Source organism: Xiphophorus maculatus, chromosome 18, assembly GCF_002775205.1.
Source record: "Xiphophorus maculatus strain JP 163 A chromosome 18, X_maculatus-5.0-male, whole genome shotgun sequence".
In the NCBI taxonomy this organism is placed as follows: Eukaryota; Metazoa; Chordata; class Actinopteri; order Cyprinodontiformes; family Poeciliidae; genus Xiphophorus; species Xiphophorus maculatus.
In genome coordinates, this window is record NC_036460.1 from 3154153 (window position 1) to 3178884 (window position 24732).

The window sequence follows — 24732 nt, forward strand, 5'->3', positions numbered from 1 at the left end:
CATCTCAAAGTGCTTTACATCATAACCAAACAAAAATAAAAAGTCATAAAAACAACATAAAGTCAACAATTTAGAAACCAAGCATTGTGTTTTGATGAACGTCGTCATCAAAAATAATCAATACACCTCAAATGTATTGGTCAAATATGTTGATCGGTGTTCCAGTAACTATTAATCAAAACAACTCTAAACTGGTGGGTTTTAACTTTGATTTAAAGGAACTCTGTGTTTCGGCTGTTTTAGAGTTTTCTGGAAGTTTATTCCAGATTTCTGTTGCACAGAAGCTGAAAGTTGTTATTTCAAGTAAACAAAAGATATTTGCAGTAGAAACTAGATCAAAAATAATTGGTAAGATTTTGCGTTTTGCAGTGAGTGTAAAAAGCAGAAAAGTTGCTACCGACCCAGATTCTGTTTTTTAAAGGTCAAAAACAGGAAAATAAAACTTTGGTTTGTTTTAAGCTTTAAAATGGTGCAGCATAAACTCATCCTGGTCTGTTTTTAACTCTCACAGAACAATCTGTCTTCCAGTATAATATCTGCTGTGCCTCCTCTCGCTCTTTATGAACCTTTTGTTTTCTAGCCTGTCTGAGAGTAATTACCCGGCTCTGTACAACATCTTCCTGATCAATAACAGTCTGCTGGAGTCAGCAGCGGCAGCCTCACAGCCAAACTAGACTTCCTCCCTCGTTCCAAAAATATTAATCCACTGATGCGGCATTAAGCTGCTGCCGCCTGGAAAATTGGCAGCGCGGCGCACGGTAATGGCCAGGTACTCTGTCAGGGCCGAGCTTTAATATGCATGAAGGAACCTGCGAAGTATGAATTCCTCACTCCTAGTTTCAACGGGCCTGTGTTGTTTGGCAGGTAGGAAATTGTCGGGAGCGAAGACGATTCATACGGGTTCCATTTGAAAACACTCCGACTGGCTAACTGCTGCCTGTCAACAGAATAATTACTGTAAAAGGATTTACCGTGCGCGCCATGCTGGATTGATGGCATCACGAAACACCTGGAGCTGAGAGGTTATTAGTTTGTTTTTGCAAGCGGCTGAAAGGGGAACAGAGTCTTTAGTGCCTCAAACAATTAATCAACTTCTTTCTAATATAATGGAAAGGACCAAAGTTAACAGATGTGTTCTGTTTGTTTATGCATGAAGCGCTCAGCAGTACTTTGTTTCTGTACTTAAGTATGTTTTTCATCTATCTGTACTTTGCTTAAATAGATTTAATTTTGGGGAGGGTCTCCAAAAGTTGCATTCAAGTAAGATTTTAAAAGTATTTGATAAAAAGTCTACTCAAATTCTGAGTAACTGATCAAGTTATCAATCATTTAATATAAAAAATTTACATCATCAAACGGACCATAAAGTTAAGTGGAAATTTTGGTATTTTAAGGATCAAAATGACAATAATTCATATGAAGCCTAGGCACAAATTCAAACTGGAAGACTCTTTTATCCCCACCGATACCTGTTAATTGAAGCGACCTGCCTAACCACTCCTACCTTTTTACTCTCTCTCTCTCTTTGTAGTTTAAGCACACCTGTTACCGTGGCAACCGCCTGCGCCCCGCAAGACGAGCAAAGATTACGTTAAAAACACAACATTCAGTCCGTTACGATATCAAGTTTCCAGGCTTGATATTTATTTCTCGATTATTAATCAGCGCTTCCCTGAACACAGCGATGGTTGATTGACTAGCTGTACTTGGTGCTAACGTGGCTAACACCAGTAACAGTTTAGTCCAAAGCCTTTTCTCCTAAAATAAAATCTTTAGTGTATGTCAGATACAGACACATTGCATATTGATCTGTTTAGCTACGTAAGACTGTGTAGCAGACAGGCTTCAAGGTGTAGAAGTTGTATCAGTTCTGCCATTATGCTGCACTTAGCTAACGGGAAGCTAAGTGTGTTTGTGAGACGGCCACGCACGTGACCACGTAGAATGGGCATCAGCCAATGAAAAGCGGCCCCTCTGGTAAGGTCCATAATAAGTTCTACAGTTACAGAACAGCAACAGAAAAAGGGGGTGGAGCTACCGGTTACTGGTTGCTATGGTAACCACCAACTGCCAGAACACCAAGAAATGTCTGGAGAAACAACTTGACTAAACAAAATAAATTCAAAGAATAAATAAACACATTTCGACAAACTTCACATCTGTAGTGTGGTTAAAATAAAACCCATTCTCCTCCACTGGTTTGAGACGTTTTAAAGTCTGTGAGACAAGCTGAAGAAAACAGAATAACAAAATCTTTTCCAACATGACAAAAAATGAACCAAATACACGAGGTGACCGTCAGACAACTGCGAGTTTCCTGAGACAGAAACTCCAGGACCAAAACTGGATGCCAGTGACGGTGAGGCCAGGGGCCCATCAACACGTTTGCTGTAAACTCAGATGATTTCCAGCGTCCATCCAACACGAAGTGCAGCGAAGGGACTCTCTCACAGGCGCTTCCGGTTTGCTGGACACTGCTGGGTTTTATTACCTGACTGGTTCCACTGTGTGCATGTTGACAGGAACTGAAAACATTCCTCCCAAAGTTCCTGTAAAACAAAAATGATTTAATTCAAGCCGCAGATATCAGCATTTCAACTGTCGTCCAACGTATGTCAGACTGATTAATCCTGATAATTCGTTCTATGAGAATAAACTAGATCCATCTAAAACAAATTCTGACATCGCATCTGCAGATTTGTTTTTTTAGATATCTGCTAATTTTGTAATTTTAAAGCCGTTGCTTCCTCTCCATAAACTGCTCTGCAACTGATTTAGTTCATAATTAGTTATAAAAACAACTTATTGACTCATTTTGTAATTATGATAATTCCTTAAAATGAGCAGAATAATATTATTTCTTGAATGACAAGTAAAATGTTTAACATGTTTAATAAAGACCCCTTTTTCTTTTATGTACCACGGTGAACTGTTGTGATATGTCTTTTAATTCTTTAAATATTATTTAATATGCTATTATTTAATTCTAATTATTTCATATTATTTAGTGTTTTTTTATATGTAACCTATCCTTTTAGATTAAAAAGGCTTTTATTTATTTATTTTTTGATGGAAGAAGTTTGTTAACTTGCCATATTGCAGTATTTTTATCCAGCAGTGTTTTTTTTTTTTTTTTTGGCAGTAAGTTCATGTTTTTTGGTGTTTGGAAAATTAGTAGTTTCAAAAACTTCTGGAATGTAACTTCAGGCACTGCGCCGTTACCTAGCAACCCAAGCTGAGCTCCAGAACATTTGGTCAGCTGGTTTTACCGCTATATGCACTGTACAATGGCTACTGTTGTTGTTGACTTACCATCCAGAAACCACTTGCTGCATTCTTGAGTCACAAAAGTGTGCAAAACTCTGAAAATACATAATTTCACGGTTGGGCTGTTCCTATTAAATAAGAAAAATAATTAAAATCACATGTAGATAAGTTTGTTGACATGATAAATGGAAACGCAGATGCTGCGCTGCTTCTCACCTGAACCGAAATGTTGGATGGGCAGCAGGAAGATAAAATCCAGGCTTCAAAGCCAGAAAGATGAGAAGAAGCAGAAGTTGGGGATTTGAAAAGATGTCTGACAGTCAGAGGCAGGTGGAGCAGATGAAACATGTGACTCATCTTACACACTCCCACCAAGTTGGAATGTCAAAAAGCTGAATAATGGTCCACCCAGACGTCCAAACTGCTTTAGAAAAGTCCCTGCAGTGTAAATACATACTGATACCAGAGACGAGAAGAACAAACATGTTAACCAAAAGAGTGGGTTCCTCTCTACAACCTAAAAAAAAAGAAATGTTCTTCAAACCAACCATTTACTAATGTTTAATTGGGAAACTTATAATTTCTACATTTTTGCTGAAGCGCCAGCTTTAAACTCAAAGTTTACCATTTTACAACATCAGAAATGGCTGTTTAAATCAGAATCAGAAAGGCTTCGTTATTCTGCAAGGGGAAATGATTCATTTGATGAAAAAGGAAAAAAAGGTCACTAATTTACGGTAAAATACCGGCATCTGAATTTTACCATATTAGTCCAATATTTATACGGTAAAATTCTGGCAACCACAGCTGGCATTATTTCAATCTGGAGAGACTCAGACGGAGATGAGAAGACAATTAGAAGAGTTTATTGACAAACAGAATTTAAAGTCTTTGGCGCTCGGGCCCCGGCTGGGGATAACGGTTATCGCAGCGTTAGCGATAGGATTCAGATGAGCATTCCGATGCTGTTAGGAACGTCGTCCCCCCGGGGCCCGGCACTGGTGGTGGAGGTTGAAGAAGGGTGCGGGCCTCAGGACCGGGCGAATGGAGGAGAAGGGGTGGTGGTGGGTTGAGCTCGGCTGGAGAGCGAAGGACGCCATGAATGAAGGTCCTTATCAGCTGGGACTTGGTCGGTGATTGGACGTGACGTGGCTTGGTCCGGCGTTGATAGGTCGACGATTGTGGGCAGGTCGCTTCAATTAACGGGTCCCGGTGGGGATAAAAGAGTCTTCCAGTTTGAATTTGCGCCTAGGCTTCATTTCACTATAAATTATAATGTTTTTTTTACAGTACATCTAAAGTGCTAAAATATTAGAAAAAGCAAAATATAAGCATAACACAATTATTTTTACAGCTACTACATTGTATATATGTTGAAATTTTTTTTATTGTTTTATTAGGTCAACATCAGTGACGTGCAGTGAGGTTCATAGCTGGTGAGGCATTGACTTAATCATAATCATATTTACAAATATAGAAACCCTGCATGTTATTGTTATTGTCAAAGAGTCTAAACCTTTACTTACCATCCATAGCCGCGCGATTTACAGAGTTTATTCAGGTCATTAAAAGCCTTGCGCTGGCTGCCTTTTGGCTGAAAGTGTAAAATCATTCATCTGGTTAATTTCCCATCTGAGAGCAGAAGCTGCTGCTGCCTTCGGGGAGAGCCTGCGGTCTTCTTACCGTCTGGATAATGGCTTTAAAAGTTGACATCCATGTCAGTCATACAGAGGCAGGTTGCATCGGTGTCAGCTTTTATTTATAACAACCAATTATAGAGCATCTAGAGAGGGAGAAAGGAGAACTTTATGTATAAATCCTGGAAGAATAACCAGTCTGTAACCTGACTACGTTAGTGCTGCAAGATGAAGTCGTAAATGTGCTTCCACAATGTTTTTAGTTTGTGATCGAAATGTAACGTTTTCCCCAGGAAAGTTGAAACTAATGTACTGTTTCTTCATTAGCTCTCTGTGTCTGCGTCCCATTTTCTCACACGACGTAATGAAGCGTATTCCTAACCATTTTCTGTCTAAATTTGTAACGTCGTTAATGCTAAGCCTTGCAGAATCCTGAAAAGTTTTGGTTTTTAGTCGCAGAGTAAACCACGAAGGAAAAGACAAAGCAGGAGAAGATCCGGTCGCCTTCGTCTTCTGGATCTGTTGTTACAGTTTAACTGAAAACTGCTTCAGTTTTTAATGTACTTAAGAAACATTTAGGATTTTTTTCATACCTTGGAATAGTAGTACTACACCTTCAACTTTTAAACATTTTGCAACCACAAACGTCATTTGGTTTTGAGATTTTGAGAAAGCAGTGTATGTCTAGTTTTGACACCTACAGGTTTTTTTAGTCTGCTCTGTTCACTCACACTTTCAATTATAACCAGTTACCTTCAGAAGTCGCCTATTTTAGTAAATATAAACTTTTTAACTTAATCTTATCATAACTCCAGGTTTTCAAAGAGAAGTTTAGAAAACAAACAGAATCCTGAAGGCCAGAAAGCTTGTAAGACAGCATTCGCTTGTGTTTTGTTCAGCTTTAGTTCGTTTACCTGGAAAGTCCGGTTCGTTTGGGGAGGTGTGAATGCGTAATCAAACTGTGATGCGGACCAAAATGGTGAACTCTGGTCCTCCTAAAAACCTTGGTCTCAGTTCGGTTGACGTGAACTCTGGTTCGGTTTGAATGTATATGTGAACGCCAAGCAGACCGGAGACTGCTCCAAAAACAGGAAGTGGACTACAGCGCAGGGCATTCTGGGTAAATATATACAGAACAAATGTGTTAGCCTAGTGCTAGTGGGAGAAATGGTTTGTTGTCTTTAATGAAAGACAAAAGAGAAATCCTACAACTGTTAAAACAGGAAGTTGCGCTCAGCGTGTTCTTCAGAGGTAATCATGTTTTTTCCTTGAGTAGCGCCCCCACAGGTGGGAAGGGGGAACAGGTTTTTCAAATGGCAGCCGCTAAAAATGGAACAAATGTTGCAACTTTGATCAAACCGAATCTGCCGGACTGTGAGGTGTGAAAACAGAGCAATCCTGGAAGTAAACCTGCTGGAGTCACTTCAGTCACTAAGACTGAAGAAAACTAAAACTAAAACTCTGAATCAACACCCAGAGCTACAAAGAATAGTTTAAATCGAAGTCTGAAACGTTTAGATCTAAATGAAACCACAGCTCATCAGCAGGACTCCAAGCTGAAGAGTTAATTCATGTATTTCATTTAGATGTGTTAGAGCAAAGTAAATACATGTGTTACAAGGGCCTAGTCAAAGTACAGACCTTAAATAGAGAGATAGTCTTACGGATAGATTTGCAAACTGACGTTTACAGAAGCCCTCTGTCTAATCCGACTGAACTTCAGCAACTCTACGAAGAACAGTCAGAAATCTAGGTTGTATCTAAAACTATATTCAAACTCATTCCATACTTTTATTTTCTGTAAAAATAAAATATGTTAAAGTTTGAGGTTTGAGTTTTAACTGTATCATTTCTCCTGCCAGGCACTATTACTCATATCTGACATTTTCTTTCTGCCCAGAAACCTTTGAGAAAGGCCGGTGTGGACACAACTCTGTTGTTTTCTCATTTGCTTCATTCGCAGCAGGTTGCAGCCCTTTTCAGTAAGGTTGCTGCATTAAACATGACATTTATACAAGTATGCAAACATCAAGGGAAACTTTTGTCTTCATGTTTTATGCAGATCAAATATCAGCTGCATGTTTGACCTCAGGATGGCCTTAAGGGATATTAACCTCATTTAAATTATTTTTATTCAAATTTTTCCCAACGTAAAGTCACTTTCACAGATTTATGGTTACAAAAAAAATGTTAATTAAACTCAAACTGTGACGGAAAAGCCACTGGTGGATTTATTTAATCAGAATCGGCTTCATTATGTGCAAAAACTGTGAATTTTCTTCAGTTTTGGGCGTTTGCAGCAGCAGACGGGGCAGACATGTGAGGTGGTATTTGTTTTTCAGATGAAAGGAGCATCACACTGGGTTTTACTCTTAGTGATTTTGTTTTAAGTGCCAGGACAGCCGTGTCAGGCTGGATCAATGTTGGGATCAATTTTTGTTTCTTTTCATGTCCCTCTTGGTTTTCTAATTTGAGAGAATCACATTTCAAGGTTTTGTGTGGAGAACAAACAAATCTTTTTGTCCTTGAATCGTTTGGACCCGTCAGACTGAGGCGCCTCACTTCACTGGCAGATTTATTTCAAGATTTCTTTTGTTGTTTTGTAAGCTGTGCATGGATTGATTGTTATTGCTGCAGCAGGGATTTGCTGCTACGGAATACTTAATGTGTCAAGAAATTGGAAAAATTCACTCTGACTAAATCTATTAAAGAAAAAAAAACAACCTGATTCAGATCTAAATAAATCAATAAATGTGTTTTTGTAGGTGATGTGTAGCCAGTCAGAAAGTGGGACATTCATGCTGAAGGTGCGTTTTGCCTTCATGGCTTGTTTTAAGTAAATAATTTGTTAATACTGATGAAAAAGTGGCAGATTATTTCACTTATAACAAGACATTTTCCCATACTGTGAGCTGATTTTTTTCCTGCCAGTGAAACTAGAACTTTTTCATCAATACTAAAACATGATTTACTTAAAAAGGCTCAATTTCTTGCTAAAAAGTTACTTATAAGTTAGTTTCGACTTATTTCCAGTGTGCTACGATGTTTGTAATTTAAACTAGACGAAACGTACTTGGTAAGATTTTGTGTTTTTGCAGTGCAACTAAGATTTATTTTTTTATTGTCATGTTCAAAGTTTCTCAGGTATGGGGATACTGAAGGGACACTGAAGGAAAAAATTAAAAAAATTAACTTTCAGAAGCTGCGTATCCATTACAAATACTCTTAAAAAATGTGTAAAAAAACAAAACATTTTCGCAGTTGCGGTCTTTCCATTAAACAAGAATTGTATTTAAATTCACATATGAATAGGTTTGTTCATGAGTTATTAAAAAACATCATCCTAAAACTACTTCCTGTCGTCTTCTTCGTGGTTTTCATCAGTGGCAACATCCGGTTGTTGATAATGTGACTGGCGATGCGAAAAGAGTGTTTCCATTGCAGTTTTGCAAAATAAACCAATTTTGATACGGCCAAAAAAAAAAAAATCTTCTAAGCAAACTTACTTTAAAATGTCAAATTGTGCTATTTTATACTCAATGGAAACAGAGCAAGATACTCTAGAAAGTTTACTTTTTACATTTTTAGGGTCAAAATTTAAAATCTGGCTGTGTGGATTAGGCATGCATGATGAACAGAAAGACCGATCGACGGCTGCCACCGGCCGGACGCAGCTGTTTGATAAAAAATGATGAGGCCTGATTTATCTGATGCACGTCTGACAGCCGTGAGGCGCGTCGCCCTTTAGTCTTTACTGGACCCCTGCTGGGAAGTCAAACCTGTCCGGACAGATCCGTGTTTCCACCAGGTGTGTTTACAAGATGGCGATCTAAACGTTGCATCAGAAAGGTCAAATGTCATGTCATGGTGAGGAGATTCCAGCGGTGTCCAAAGATACGTGATATTAGGCATTTATATCCCCATAATGTGTTTTATTTGGCAGAACAAAGGAGGAAACTTAAAACAGGAAATTTAATCGTAGACTTTCTGATTTTTCTGCCAGACATGTGGAAACATTTCTGCACCAAATGTCAGATTTCAGCTGGAGAGTCGCTGAATGTTTCAGTTGCTGCGAGTGTTGATGGATAGCATTTGCTCATGAAGCAGACTGAGTTATTAGAATGTACAAGCCGAGCCTGTGTTGTTCAGCGTGTTCCAGACAGAGGAAAGTGCTCAACAAAAGCCTGAGTCACTGCTAGATTTATGCACGAAACACTCATTTCAGCGCAGGGGGGAATTATCTGCATGCTCTGTATGTGGCTGTTGGTTAGCTTCCATGTGTTTGCATGCGGAGAAACGTTGGAGAGCGTTGTGTTGCTGCAGAATGATGATGATAATGATGATGATGATGGTGGTTAGAGAGCCTCGTGACCAGCTGTCTGAAAAGGTCAAAACGATGCCATGTTTATGCAGTTTGTCACAGACTGCGGCCTCTAATTATCTCTATAAACGCAACCAAAACATTGTCTGTAACTTCATGACACAATTCATAATTCATGCTCCATTAAAGCTTCGCTGTCCCAACTCATTTACCAGCAGACGGGACCAGCATGACGATAATAAGATGATTGATTGGATTATTTTCAGACCGGCGATTATTTGGCTCAGGCAGACAATAAATAAGAAGTAAATTATGAGAATATCTGAGACTTTCCTTATTTTAAAGAAACACAGATTATCTGTTGGATACTGTACTGTCATGTTTTCTTTAAAAGTTCAAAGGTTGAACATTTTTTACTTTTGATTTCAACATTTTTTTCTAGAAATTTTCTGAGACAAATCAAAAATGTAGAATTTTTATATAACAAATTTTGACTTTTTAAACTCAGAAAATTTAATGTTTTTTCCTGACATTAATCCCAAAATCTCTGAGTTTTTTGACACATTTGTAGCCGATTTCTGTCTTTTCAAAGTAATAAATTTCCAAGTTTTTTACTTGGAAAAGACCTGATATTTAATCTGAAAATTTTTGAGGTTTTTTATAGAATATTTTGACTTTTCAAGTTGATAAATTTCAGTGTTTTTTGTTGAAAATTTCTAAGATTAATCTTAAAGTTTCTGAGTTTTTTCTAGCAGATGTTTAATGTTACAAACTCATCAACTTTAAAATATTTTCCAGAAAATTTCTGATATTAATCATAAAATTTGTGAGATTTTTTTGTAGCAAAATTTAGACTTTTAAAATGTATAAATTTCCAAGTCTTTCTACAAAATTTCTGAGATGAATTTAAAAAACAATTCTAGAAATGTTTTGATTTCACAAACTCATTAACGCCAAAGTTTTTTGTAGAACATTTCTGATATTAATCGAAAAAGTTCTTTCAACTCAAATATTTGACTTTTCAAACTGATGAATTTCCATGATTTTTTTCATTCATATATTTCTACAAAATTTCTGAGACAAATTTTGAAATTTGTGGGATTTTTTTCCACAAATTTTGACTTTTTGAACTCATAAAATTCCATATTTTTTCTAGAAAATTTCTGAGATAAAACTTAATGTTACTGTGTTTTGAGGAAATGTACTGTTTTTGTTTCCATGTACGGTGGCCTAATGTTGTATTACCAGAGAGCCAATGGAGGGACTGTAAAATGGTTGTGACATAATTTTATTCTTTGCCAGTAGCATTGCCACTCTTCTTTATTAAATGCATTTTCTGGACATTTTTACTGAAATTTTGTCAGAGTGAGTTGCAGCAGCCTGTAAGAGATGGAAGGATGGCCAAGTTTTCCGGCATCATTCAGGTTGACGGATGGAAGAAACCTTCCGATATTTTCTAGGTGACAGAATGAAGTGTGTAAAATGTGTTTCTGAGGAAACGTAGGAACCAAACACCATTTAATCAAAAACAGGAGTACATAGATTTGTTTTCAAGATGGAGGATTTGACTCTTTGGCTTCAAAAGCAGCTGAAGTTAGTTTTAAACACATTTCTGTTTCTGTCAGATATTCTGTTTTTAAACTAATGTGATTTTATGTCTCCAGGTTGAGATATATTATGTTCAGATTCAGCGTCAATAATTTAAAAACTCAATTCAAAAGTTCAAAAGTTTAAGAATGCTTCTTTTGAGCCACCAAAAACATTATTGACAAAAAACGATTTTAAGCTCTTGAGCTGTTTTTAGAAGCAGTAGGAAACCAAATGGAAGCACAAAAAGTGTGAATTTTGCATAACATTTCCCCCTCGAAGTCAAATTTTACTTCTCATCTAGAGTTTCATTGATTTGTGAGCAGCCATTTCAACCACAACTCCGGTAAACACATTTTGATCTCTGTTGGTGTTTCCATCTAAACTCGTGGCGTCGACGAGAAAAGCCTCCAACGTTTCTGCTGCCTGTGAGGTTTGCAGGAAGGTAATCATCTATTCCAGTCTGCAATCTGATGTTATTCAGTGTTCAGCAGCGTGTTCATGCATGGCACACAGTCACAGTGTTCTGCAGAGAAGTGACATTCCACCCCATTTAGAAAACACCAGATGCCTGTCAGCCTTTTCTTACCATCCTCCCTCTCTGATCCGCAGGCTCACTTGTGAAATATGCATTTATTAAAGCGCAGTGAAGTCTGCTGACTCCTCCACTGATGACATTATTACTCAGTGAGCAGCGAGTGAAGCAGCTGATTCAACGTGCACCAGTGAGATGTTTCCGAGAATCGACTCAGGAAAAGGATCTTCACACCGAGGTTCCTTCCACACAGTTCAGTACCTTTAAATGCACGGCAACGTTTGTTTTCTCAAGACTGACTCAAGGAAACCATCTAGAAAACGCACATGTGGGAAAACTGGGAATGAGCTCGTTATCTTGAGAAAACAGGAAATTAACTCGTCATCTCAAGAAAACACTAAATTTACTCGTCATCTCGAGAAAATGTGAAGGTTACTTGTTATCTTATGAAAAAGATGTTTATATGCAGAAAAGGGGAAATTAACTCAAGAAATTGCAAAATTAAGCTATCTCAAGAAAACCATGGGGAAAAAGAATATGCGAAAAACTGAAAATGTACTCATTGTCTCAAGAAAACCATCGGGAAATTAACTTGTCATCTCAAGAAAATGTTAAATTAACTCGCTGTTGCTAAACAACATCTGGAAAAAATATTTGTGGAAAACGGGACATTAACTCAAGAAACTGTGAAATAAATTTGTCGCTAAAAGTAGCCATCTGGAAAAAGTATATTCGGAAAATGGGAAATTAACTTATCTCGAGAAAGCAATCACGAAATTAACTCGTTATCTTGAGAAACCTGGAAATGAACTCGTCACGTGAAAAATGTGAAAGTGACTCGTTATTTAAAAAAAAACATATGGAAAGTAAATGCAGAAAATGTTCAAAGTTAGCAAAGAGGCTAAAAAAAACTAAAACAAAATTAGCTGAGCTGTTAGCGCCTGGCTGGATTAGCTGATTAGCTGCTTTCCCATCATTTCCAGCTAATTTGACCATCAACACAGTTTGACCAGTAAATTTTTCTCCGTCTTTCGTTGCTGTTTATTAGAAAACGTTTAATCTTTTTATTTATAATTTTGTGCAGTTTTGCTTCACAGAAACTTTGCATTCTATTCATAAATGTTTTCAGCTTTGTTAGTATGTAAAAAAACATGCTGGGAAGCAAAACGGTTAGTTTGTGACAACAGAGGAAAACTAATGGAATAAGTTTTAATAATTTAGGTTTAAATCAAAAGTTTTGCTGTGCACTGAGTAAATAGTATTTGTGTTTGTGTTGGAGGAATTTCCTTACTGTTACGGTTTTAGATTGTTTTTTGATTGCACCTTTTAAGCTTTAATCATTTGTTGTGATGTGTAACCATAGCAACAAGGTGTTAATCAGCGGGGAGTGGCCGATTAACGCAGGAAAGAAATATTCATTTAATTTGCCTTTGGGATCAATAAAAAATGTTGTAATTTGAAAACATTTAAGGTTTATAAAATGTGGTTAATTTATCTGAGGTCACATTTTTTGGTGTGTCATGAAACATACAATTATTTTCATATTTTCACAGTTTGACACTGTTCAGGTGAGTAAGTAACTCCTACATTATCCACACAATTAGGTTCATTTTTCACTATTCATGGTGAAAATCATGTATATTTTACTCTCTAAATGCTTTTAGAGAAAGAAAATCCAGATTTTCTGAAGCTCAGATGCTTAATGCTGTAACAGACTGGATGCCCAGAGAAAAAAACCAGCCCTCCTTTATCTGTTCATTGTAGTGTTGGATGATTAGCTACCTGAAAGGTAAGAAAATGTTCTGTAAATGTGACTCAATGGGTGGAACAGAAAAAGCAGCTCAGCGAGGGCCGACTGTGAAAGCCTGACCAGAGGAGACGGCGGCTGCGGAAGCAGGTGTAGAAAATAAATCAATGGCTGGAATTGATTTTGTTAACTTGAGGCAGTGGTGCAAGACCAATCGCATAACAGGAAGCTGAGGAAGCTGGGTCAGGCAGGGAGGAGAGGGAGCAAAGGGCGAGAGGAGAGGAGCAGAAAAGAAATCCCAAAATGCAGAGGACAAAATATGAAATCCATAAATAAATAAATTTAAAAAACACCTTTTCCCCCCTGCAACCTTGAAGCAGGAAGATGAGGGTTGCTCACTGATTGTGAGTGGATTTGTTGTTTGTCTTGGCAGAGATCCGGGAAGCGTTTAGGGTGCTGGATCGTGATGGAAACGGGTTCATTTCCAAGCAGGAGCTGGGAATGGCCATGCGGTCTCTGGGGTACATGCCCAGCGAGGTGGAGCTGGCCATCATCATGCAGAGACTCGACATGGACGGTGAGTCACGGCCGCGCTCGGCTGCAGAGACGGATTCGCTCGGCATCAAACGGAAAACGGCTCATTGTTGTACAAACGGTCGCAACAAACACCAAATCCTACCAAGGACAGCTTTTAATGCAAATGTCTTGGTGCACTTAAAGTAAGACAACAGTAACTTAAAAGTAACTTTGCATCAATTTACAGCAGCTTGTTTTCATGTATGTAAAAATTTGAATGTTTTAAGTTGATAATTACTTTATATTGATGAAAAATACTAGTTCCATTGGCAGATTATTTCATTTGTTGTAAGTGAAATAATCTGCCAGTGGAATTTACTAGAACTTGGTTGCTAGGTAACAGCCTGGGCGAGGCTGGGGTTGCTAGGTAACGGGACAGTGAAATATTCTACCAGAGGAACTACAACTTTGTAATCAATATTTCAGTCTTATTTACTTAAAATATGCTCCTATTTCTTGCTGAAAAGTTACTTGCGACTTAGTTTAGTCTAATTTCAGGTTCTTTAAGAGATTTTAACTAAAGAGTAGATCAAAATTACTTGGTACGAATTGGTGTTTTCACACTCAAAGCATAATTTTTTTGTGTGCATATCTTAAAAACTTCAACATAAATGTATAAATATACAATTTACTGGCTTTAATGTTGTCCCTGTTTTACTACTACAAAAATATCAAATGTTACCACGTTTCAAAACAGCTTTTCCTACGTTTCCTATGTTTGCATTTTTGTTCAAATTTTAAAAATCTGAACCCAATTATTTTCTGCACAGCCAGCTTACCTTTCACCTTTTAATCAAAACACATGAAAAAACGTTGTACTTTTTCTGAAAATATTATCTGTATCAAGCAAAGTCTGAGACAAACACCAGTTAGAATAAAAATGCCTGTCGGCTTATATAGGATGTTCAGAGCAAAGCGAAAACGCAAAATACTACAAAGTATTTTTGATTAGTTTCTAGTGTAAATATCTCAGTACTCTAGAAATAAGATAAAGTAACTAACAAGTAACTTTTTAGCAAAGTATTAGGAGCTTGTTTTAAGTAACTAATTTCTTAGTATTGATGCCAATCTCCCATTGGCAGGTTATTTTTTCCCATCTTATAATTTGAACTTTGTCATCAATATTAAGGAAATATTAACTTAAAACAAACTCCTGTATGTTGCTGACAAATTACTTATGTTAGTTTTGTATTATTTCAAGTTTACTAACATATTTGCAATAGAAATGAGACCAAAATTACTTGGTAAGATTTTGTGTTTTTACAGTGTGGTAGAATAAATTCTTTTTTATTCTTGACAACCTTTTCACCTTCTGAACCACGCACTTTCTTCCAGACATTATTGTCCTGCATTATTTATCACTTCAATAAAGAGGTGCCGTACTTTGTTTTAAATTCATGAAGCCAATTTCAAGCTGCAGCCCTGATTCATCGCCAGAGTTTGGAAAAAGGGTTTAAATTTAAGTCTGAGCGTTTACATGATAATTAGTAGGAAGAGAGACGGCATTAAAGAGAGGGATGATATTAGCAGACGACTGGGATTGGATTTTGGTGATTATATTTTGGCCAGATGAGATGTAGTGAACATTTGATCCTCGCTAACCTGCTGATTTTCAGCCTTGCAGCAAAGTTCAGCTAATCACAAAATCGACGGCTATCAGTTCTGCTAACTCACATTAGCTCTGTGAAACTATGTCTGCTTTTTGTTTCCCTCACTTGATTTTCCTCCAGTTTAGCTCTTAGTTTCTGCTCTCTTTCAAGTGAACTCGAGTGACTTTGCTCATGCGTGCACAAATTCGCTTCTGTAATAATTCATTTGTTCAGTTTCCAGCTGCTGGGTTGTAAAAAATGTAAGGGAGAAAAGAGGTGAAAAGCAGGAGGCTTTGACTGTGACGGACACAGAAAGTGACTCAGTGACTTTGTGCCGAATGTTGAGCTGTCACAAACTGCGCCTACAAAATGAGATCCAGCATCCATGATGTGTTTGGTAAAAAAAAAAAAAAGGTTCACATTTGTTCCACAGCATTAGGCTGCGCTGTAAAGAGAGCACTCTTCGTTTAGTAGCTTTCATGCAAGATCATAACAAAACATTACTGTTTAAGTTTCAAAAATGATTACAAAACTCACTCCATGTAATTTTATTACAATGTTAACTTGTTAATTTATAAGTATTTCTACCATTTTCAAACACACAGACTGGTTAGCTTTGGTAGCTTGCAGATAAATGCACAAAGTTTACACAGATTAGACAAAAACAAACAAACTCTGATACAAATATTTGACAGAATATTTAATTTTTTCATGTTTTTAATTTGTAGCTTCAATATTTTTCCTTTTTGGTTAAAATTCTGTTGTTTTTAGTGAATATTAATGAATATTTAGGTGCTGTGGCTGAATCTGCATGCAGTGTGGGTACTGGAGCATGCAGACGGCTAAGCAGAGAGCTATTTTAGTCATTACTGTATTATTCATATTAAACAAGCTCACACACTAATGCCGTACGCTGATGGTGTGGGTAGTGCAATCATATCAGAGAGATTTAACCCACATGGCATATTCATATTCAGATCCAAATTTTATCGATAAATTCACTGCATTTTTGAGGCGATTTGATGCGACAGAGCAGCAAAGCTTCAGCCCAGACTAAAGCAAAGAATTCACTGGTAGTAAAGACAAAACCCAAAACATTAAGACCAGATAAAAATGGTAGAAATTCACATTTTGTTCTGCTGGAACATCAGAAATTTCTAAGCAAAGCTTCAAAATGCAAAAAAAAACAACAAAATGAGCTGATCATAAAATGATTTTGACTGCAAAAATACAAAATCTTACCAAGAAATTTTGGTCTAGTTTTTACTGCAAATGTCTTAGTGCACTTGATAAGACAAAACTAACTTACAAGCAACTTTTCAGCAGGATATAGGAACTTATTTTAAGTCAATCATTTCTTAATATTGAAGAAAAAGTTCTAGTTTCATTGGCAGATTATTTCACTTTTAGCAAGACATTTTCCCATTTTATAAATGATAATCTTTCATTGGAACAAAAAGTTTTCCCTCAGCATAATGGAATCATTTACATCAAACAAGTTTCTATATCTTGTTTAACATTTCCTTGTAAGTTTTGTTTTATTTCAAGTGTACTGAGACATTTGAACTAGAAGCCAGACCAAAAATACTTGGTAAGATTTTGTGTTTTTGCAGTGTGCACTTTGAAATGTTACTCATTTTTGGTAATTTTAAATCAGTCAGTCAGTCTGCATAGCATAGCAGTTCAAATTGATTTACTTAATAAAAACACAAAAATAAAAAGCAACAAAAACAACATAAAGTCAACAGTTGAGAAACCAAACGTTACATTTTAATGTCAGATATGTTGGTCAGTGTTCCATGTATTATTAATCAGAAGCAACTCTAAACAGGTGAGTCTTAACTTTGATTTAAATGAACTCTGTGTTTCGGTTGTTTCGCAGTTTTCTGGAAGTTTGTTCCAGATTTTCGATGCGTAGAAGCTGAATGCTGCTTCTCCTTTCGAACCTTTCAATTCACAGGAAAAAAACAACAACTTAATGCTGAAAGAACAAAACTAGTTCATGAATAAATGAGCACCACTGGTCGTCTTTCAGGTGATGGACAGGTGGATTTTGAGGAGTTCATGACGATTCTGGGCCCCAAGCTGCTGTCGTCTGAAACGAGAGAAGGCTTCCTGGGCAGCACGATAGACACCATCTTCTGGCAGGTAAACCTGGATCCTTTTCAGCTGCTGCTGTGGCTTTTATTGGGATTTAACACAACTGTTCACCTGGTGGCGTGTCGGATGCTGACGCATCAGATCTGAAACGTTAGAAAAAATGGAACCGAAGGCGATGAACGTGAAAGCTGTCAGATGTAAATTCAGGATTAGAGGAGAAAAAGTGAGTAAAACTGACTGATAAAATAGAATTAGTCCAATAAAAAAAGAAGAAACAAACAGGTGTGTGTGCGGGCGTGTGTAGGGGTGTGTGTGTGTGTGTGTGTGCGGGCGTGTGTAGGGGTGTGTGTGTGTGTGTGTGTGTGTGTGTGTGTGTGTGTGTGTGTGTGTGTGTGTGTGTGTGTGTGTGTGTGTGAAAAGGGCAGGATATCTGGCACCTGTAAAGCTTTTACCGGAATCTCCATCTTGACCAGCGTTACCTCCGGGTCACGACCTTGTGGTTTGCACTGTAAAACTGCAGGCTGGGTGAACTCACTGCCAACAACATCGACTTATTAAAATACGCTGCTGGTTTCCACATTTTGTTTTCTGTAATAAAAGTTTGCCTGGGAGCGATGGGTCTCCTCTGGATTGTAAAGGAAGCTTAGAGAGGAGGAAATAAACGGGAACGCTTGATTTATGACGATTATAAGTCGACGTAACTCATAAATGATGTGTTGAAGATTCAGTTTGTTTTTTATAGTCTGTGATATTTTGTGAATGTGAATGTAAAGAGCTTGGTTATTGCTTTACAAGGTCTGTTTGAAGTTAAAGTTAAATGTTGAAGGGTTTTTGTTTCAAGAGTTGCGTCGCTCAGAGTGGCGGCATATTGGATTCTTTGTTTTATAGACTTTTTTCATAATTGTTCTTATTATGGACAATTATTTTATCTGGTTTTGGATTCTGTGCAGCTGGAAGAATTCACTTTTTTTTACTTTCAGACAGTTGCTATGAATCATTACTGTAGCAACATGTTATTATATAATTGGGAACAGCTTATTAGCATCTTAAAAGCTCAAATAGCACCTGAACTTTGACCCCCAAATCTCAGGTGAGATGAAAAGGAGACTTCTTGGATGCACAGCAGAGAGAGAAGGAAGTTCGTAGCATTTTTCCCCTCAATCATAATCGATAAGGATCATATCCCTTACTCTAACATCTCTCTGATCACCCATCATCCATTTTTGTTGATTTCTTTAGTTTTATGAGTAAAACAATGTTACTTTATATTATTATTATTATGGTGTAATTAAATCCTTTTCTCTTTTAACCAGATAAAACAAAAATAGATTTGATGTTTTGTGAACATTTCTTAATAAACATTTATTTATGGAAAAATGTATAAAAATTATTTAGTCTGCAAGATGTTACAACTATATTTTACTTTAAGACCCAAAATCATTTTAACAACTGGAAAAATTTAGACATTGTTAAAAATAATGATAAAATCCAGAACAATACTAAATAAAACGTTAGTAAATCACCTGGAGTTTTTAAACTAATTCCTCCATATTTCTTATGCCTAACTTGCTAAAATGACTTGGATGTAAAATATGCTGGTGATTACATAACAATACATGCTACTGTGAAGAGACTAAAATATGATTTCAAACGTGGCAAACTTGATCAAAATAAATATTTTATTTAATCCAAGTGTTAAAAACCCAGCAGGGTTGGCTGCAGATTCCCAACTCAGAGATTTTGAGCCAAGAATGCCATTTAATTTTTCCCATTTAACAGATTTAAGGTTTTGCATGTTTATATTGAGATTATTTTGAAATGCAGTGACCTCAAGCTTCATAAAGCAGAACTAAGGTTTCTGGAAGCAGCTTTATTATTCGATAAGTTCTTGAGAAGGAAAACCTTCGTAAAGAGGAACTCTGTGTAACCCTTTGGATAATCACCCGTTATCAACGGTTTTCATGATGCTACATCTGCCTTTTTCTGGTGCTTTGCTGAGATTTGTCTGGATGGAGGCCGAGGACTGGGATATTTAAAGTGTTGCATAAACAGGCAGAGCGTTTCTGAACCTCAGATCGAGTTCTGCTTTCATCGGCTTTAACCTCGGAGGAGAGAAGCTCGCATCTTGTCCTGGCTGGGAGATTTTCTCATCCCAATAAAATCAGTCAAAGTGTCACATCCTCACCAGCTGGGGCGATGGGATAGTGAGTCACTGGTGTCACACACATACACACACACACACACACGCCCACCCACACACACACACACACACACACCTTCCTACTCACTTGGATCAGCTCTGAAAGACTTGGGGATTGTATCTAATCATCCCCTTAGATAATTACATGTCTGTAATTGAGAAGCTGTAAACGTTTCTCTGTTCTTTGTTTTGCTAATCGTCAGATGGGTAATTAGCAAAGTGTTTACTGAATTTTGAGGAGTAAACAGATGGAGTCTCCTGACTATTTGACCAGAACAAACAATGCATACAAAGCTTGTTGTTGTTTGGTTTTTTAACCATTAAGAATATATAATCTTGTAGGTTTGACGGCCACTAATTGTGTCCGATTAGTTTTTTGGGTGTTTTGACACCTCACAGTTTGTTCGACTTGCATTTGTTACGTTTTCAGCTGCTCTGGTTCTCTTTCACCTGTCCCCCTCCTCACCTGTGGGGGCGCTACTCAAGCAAACAACGCGAAAACCTCAAAAGAAGGAACGGAGCGTAACTTTCTTCTTCATAAAATGTAAATAAAAATAGAGTTTAATAAAAAGTTAACACAACTTACTGCTGTAAGTTTAATTTTCACAAACTCACACATTTAGGTTCAAAATCTAAAACTGTCTAAATGTATTTGACTTAGATAGCAGAAGGCAGTAGACACAACCGAATGCGACTCCACTGTTTTACAGTGCAGTGGCATGCCTCCTCATTCTCCATGTCAGTAATATCATCAGCTTGATGCAAACTGTCACTGGATGAAATGTTTCAAACTGAGAAGAAAAAAAAGCCTCTCATAAATGTGAGTAAATAGTTACTGACGTCGTAATTGTCACAATATCTGGTAATAATATTGAACTATTTTATAAATGTATTTATGATGGATACAACCGTGGAGTCGAAAATGTAAAATATATTTCAAAAAGTAGAACAAACCGAACCAAGGAAGTATTTTAGAGTGAATGGTTTCCTTTGTGTTTGTTGTTAAACTGCAGCTCTGCTGGTCGTCTGATTTCCTATAACTTCCTGACAGAACAGCAGGAAGCAGCTTATTTTAGAGCTTCGCTCTGTAATCATTCTGGGAGCTCAACGCCCACCGTCTATATGAAAAAACAACAAAAAACAACCAACGTTGACTATTAAAGTCTCTGTTTTATGAGATCCAGTTGGCCTTTCTCTTTGTCTCCCAACAGAATGTAGCTCAAATGCAAAATATTTTATTTTTAGTTTTGCTCCTTAAGTCAAATAAATTTGGCCAGTTTCAGATTTTTAACCTAAATGTGAGTTTGTGAAGGATAAACTTACAGTAGTGAGTTGTGTCAACTTTTTATTAATTTCATCAAACCTCCAGCTGTTGAATAAACTAGGTTTTAAGATGGCACTTAAAAAAACTGAATAAAAAATAGACAGGAGTGGGAACCATTTCCCAGAATGCTTAGTGGTATATTTTTTGTGTGTTTTCTTAATGTAAATGTTTATTTTAATGCAGCTGACAGTTTGCAAAGCTTGAGGATAATGTTCTCTTCACACTAAGTGTTTCTGAGCTGAATTCATTGAGATGTTTAATAAAATTCATCATCAGATCGGATAATAAACCATCAACATAAACCACCTTCAAATGTTTTACAGTGTAAAAATCCCTAGAATATTTTCTTCTAATCTCTTCACATAATAAATTTAAAGCTGCTGCACATTAAACATTCATAAGAACATACCTGGCGTCAGACGTTAGCATCACGTATAGCATCCTGTGAGACATCAAGCTGTGTAAAACACAAACCCTGTTTTTCTTACTCTGACGAGTCGGCTGGTTTCTGACGTTCCCATCCTTCTTAGCAGAATTTAACTCTGTACTCTTACGTTGAACCTTCATTTTCTGTTTTTCTTCCGATGCCAAAAGCTTTATAGGACGTTATTGGAGATCATCAGGATGTTAAATGAGCCACTTCAAAATTTATTTTATTCCATTAGTTGTGGAAATGACAGAAGTCCCTATGAACCAATGACTGCTGTCGTGGCAAAAAACAAAACACATTTTCTGGGAAGGAAACGAGTGAGACGGAAAAGCCAAATGGTAGTTTGTGTATTTATTGTTGAGCTCACAGGGTGAAGCATCAGCCTGGCTGCAAAAAGGCTGAAGAGGAAATAAAGAGATGAATCTGTTTTACAGAAGATGATCAAATCTCTGATTTAAACCAAAACAACCTCTTATTTGTTTGAATAAGATAAAAAAAAAATTCTTATTATCCGGAAATGTTTGGACTTTTAGTATAATTTCTGTTTCTGTTTTGATACACTGCAAAAACACAAAATCTTACCAAATATTTTTAGTCTAGTTTATAGTGCAATTGTCTTAGTGCATTTTAAATAAGACAAAACTAACTTACAAGTAACTTTTTAGCAAGAAATGGAGGCTTGTTTTAAGTAAATAATTCCTTAATATTGATGAAAAAGATCTAGTTTCATATAGCATGGAAAAATATCTTGTTATAAGTGAAATAATCTGCTGAGGGAACCAGAACATTTTCATAAATATTCAGGAGTTATTTACTTAAAATAACGCTCTAAAATAAAATGTGACTTATTAGTTAGTTTTGTCTTATGTCAGGTGTACTAAGATATTTGCACTAAACTAGACCAAAACTACTGGCCCTGCGAGGCAGAGCCTCACCTGTCATCATGGAAAAATAATATATAATGATAAAATAATTTATATCGCTATTTTTACCCTGTGGTTTTTACTATAAAGTACCTTTTTTCATTTAGCTTAACCAATTCTGATTGTTTTTGTTTCAAAATCGCTGAATTTTCCCATTTTCATGTTCGAATAACTTTATCAATTTTGAAACCATAAAAACCAAATTTGGTTGTTTCTCTAACTTTGGTTAAATTGTTTTTAAGACAATTTGGATTTTTTTTCCTTGTACATTGGGATTTAAAGCAGAATCTTAATTAAACTGAATCTGTAAATATGTGGATAATACTCTTTATTTTCAGTAAAATCCTCCTTTTTTCCATTTCCTAACAGTCACTGCAGACACTCCCGTCGTAAATCGCTGCCATTAATCTTCTTTTTATCAGTCCTTTGTGCCGGGGGAACAGTTTGAATTCATATCGACTTTGGAACAACTCATCTGTGATGAATAATACATGCAGCGCAATGATTTTTATTTTCTACGGAGACAGGTGAAGGAATAACTCCACATTGGAGCCGGAGCCTCCGGAGGAAAAACGTGGCTCCTTCTCAGACACACACAGTTTATAAAGGCAAACATGAACTTTATCTGCTGCTGTTTTCACACTTCTGTTTGGGATTTTACTGGATTATTGTTTCAATCTGATAAATAATAAGTTTCTCTATTTACAAGGTGAGTTTTTCTTAAAAACGTTTATAGCACAATTTTAGCAACAGGGGAATTCAAAGTGATTTAAGAGATTAAAAGGAAAATAAAACAACAAACAAGCAAAAACATCACAACTCAAAATAAAGGAAAACAATGAAAACCAGACTACAGTTTATGAACTTCCTGTTGTTATTTAAGACTTGATTTAAAGGAACTCAGTGTTTCAGCAGTTTTTTAGTTTTCTGGACGTTTGTTCCAGATTTGTGGTGCATAGAAGCTGAATGCTGCTTCTGCCTGTTTGGTTCTGGTTCTGGTTCTGCACACAGGACGGACCTGAAGGCTGGTAGAATAACAGCAGATGTTTAATGCATTTTGCTTCTAAACTGTTCAGTGATTTATAAACTAAGAGAAATATTTTAAAGTTTATTCTCTATGAGTATTAGGGCCACGCTGAGGAAATAAAACAAAGTAAAATTACGAGAATAAATTCATAATAACATGATTTTATAATATCATAAAGTCATGTTATGAATTTTATTATGACTTTATAACAATATAAAGTTATATTATTATGACTATTATGAATTTTATTATTTTATAATGTTATAAAGTGATACGTTTTCATAATATTAAAAATAATTTATATCTATTACGTTGTATATCTTAAGACTTTGTTATATATTAAGATAAAATCCTATTGTGAGAATAAAGAAGTGACTTTATTTTCATAAAGTCATTTCTTTATTTATTCTCATATTATTATGACTTTATTCTTGTATTATTTCAACTTTATTTTTGTCTGGAGCATCAAACTACAAATCGCTGCTGCTGTTAAAAACTACAGGAAACATCCCAGCTCTGTAATTGTACATACATATTAAGGTGCAGTCTTCTATTTTATTCATTACTAATTTCATGCAATAAAATGAAGAAAAAAGGATAATACTAATTAAAGAATCATACACTGCAATTTCCTAGATTATTCTTTTTAAATTCAGTTGAGGTGAAACGATGAAAATGGCCGACCTTTACGTCATTCTTTGTGTTAAAATGTGAAAACTGAGCCGCATATCTAATTATGTTTATAAATCTGGGTTGTTTTTACTTTTGTATTTTTTTACAACATCTCTTCCCTGTTTGCTGTTCTTTACATATAGTTAAAAACAAACGCTGACCATCTGTTTCTAAATTAGTTATGACATTTAAAGCTTGCTAGGAAGAGTTGAACTGAATCAGTCGCATAATTGAAGCAGCTTCCTGAACTCCAGGGCAGAAGTGCTGAAAGTGAAACAGGAAGTCACCTATAGAGGTGCTGACTGGCAGACTTTCTGGCAGGAACTGTGAGGAGAGCCAGCGCCTGTCTGGCAAACAGCTGCTGGCTGTTGGAGAGATTCAGCGAAGCACGCCAGGTCGGCATGGAGGGAGAAACAAACCGCCTTTTCTTCTGCAGACGAGGCCCTGATTAGCAATGAAGGTGGCGTGGAGACGTGACGTCAGCGGCAGCTAATCAGTGCTAACACACGCGCTCATGTCTTCCCCTTCCCTCCATAATCGGCCTCCTCTGACCCACCGAGCGCCTCTCTTAACGCTGAGCTCTTCAGAATCCAGCTCACAGGTTTGGAGGTGAATTATGGAGAATTATCGAAGTGCAGATGACTCCATTTGTCTCAATCCTGCCAGGCTTTCTCAGCGCGACTGCGCCTGGGGGAGCAGGATTTGGATTCCTTCTCTCCTGGGCTTTCAGGTTCACATTAAATGTGGGCAACCTCCATTAACCAGGCATGAAAATGAAATGTTCTGGTTCAATTTGG

The 24732-nt window shown here is 36.7% G+C and overlaps 1 protein-coding gene across 4 annotated transcripts in view; it reads left to right on the top strand.

Annotated features, from left to right (window-relative positions):
* The window catches only part of caln1 (calneuron 1), a 60378-nt gene that overhangs the window by 14158 nt on the left and 21488 nt on the right, over positions 1–24732 (top strand). For all 4 annotated transcript variants that reach the window (XM_023350910.1, XM_023350911.1, XM_023350908.1 and 1 more), the window contains 2 exons: positions 13528–13671; positions 17295–17407. In XM_023350910.1, coding sequence (XP_023206678.1) covers positions 13528–13671; positions 17295–17407 — 257 coding nt within the window. The remainder of the gene's footprint in view (positions 1–13527; positions 13672–17294; positions 17408–24732) is intronic.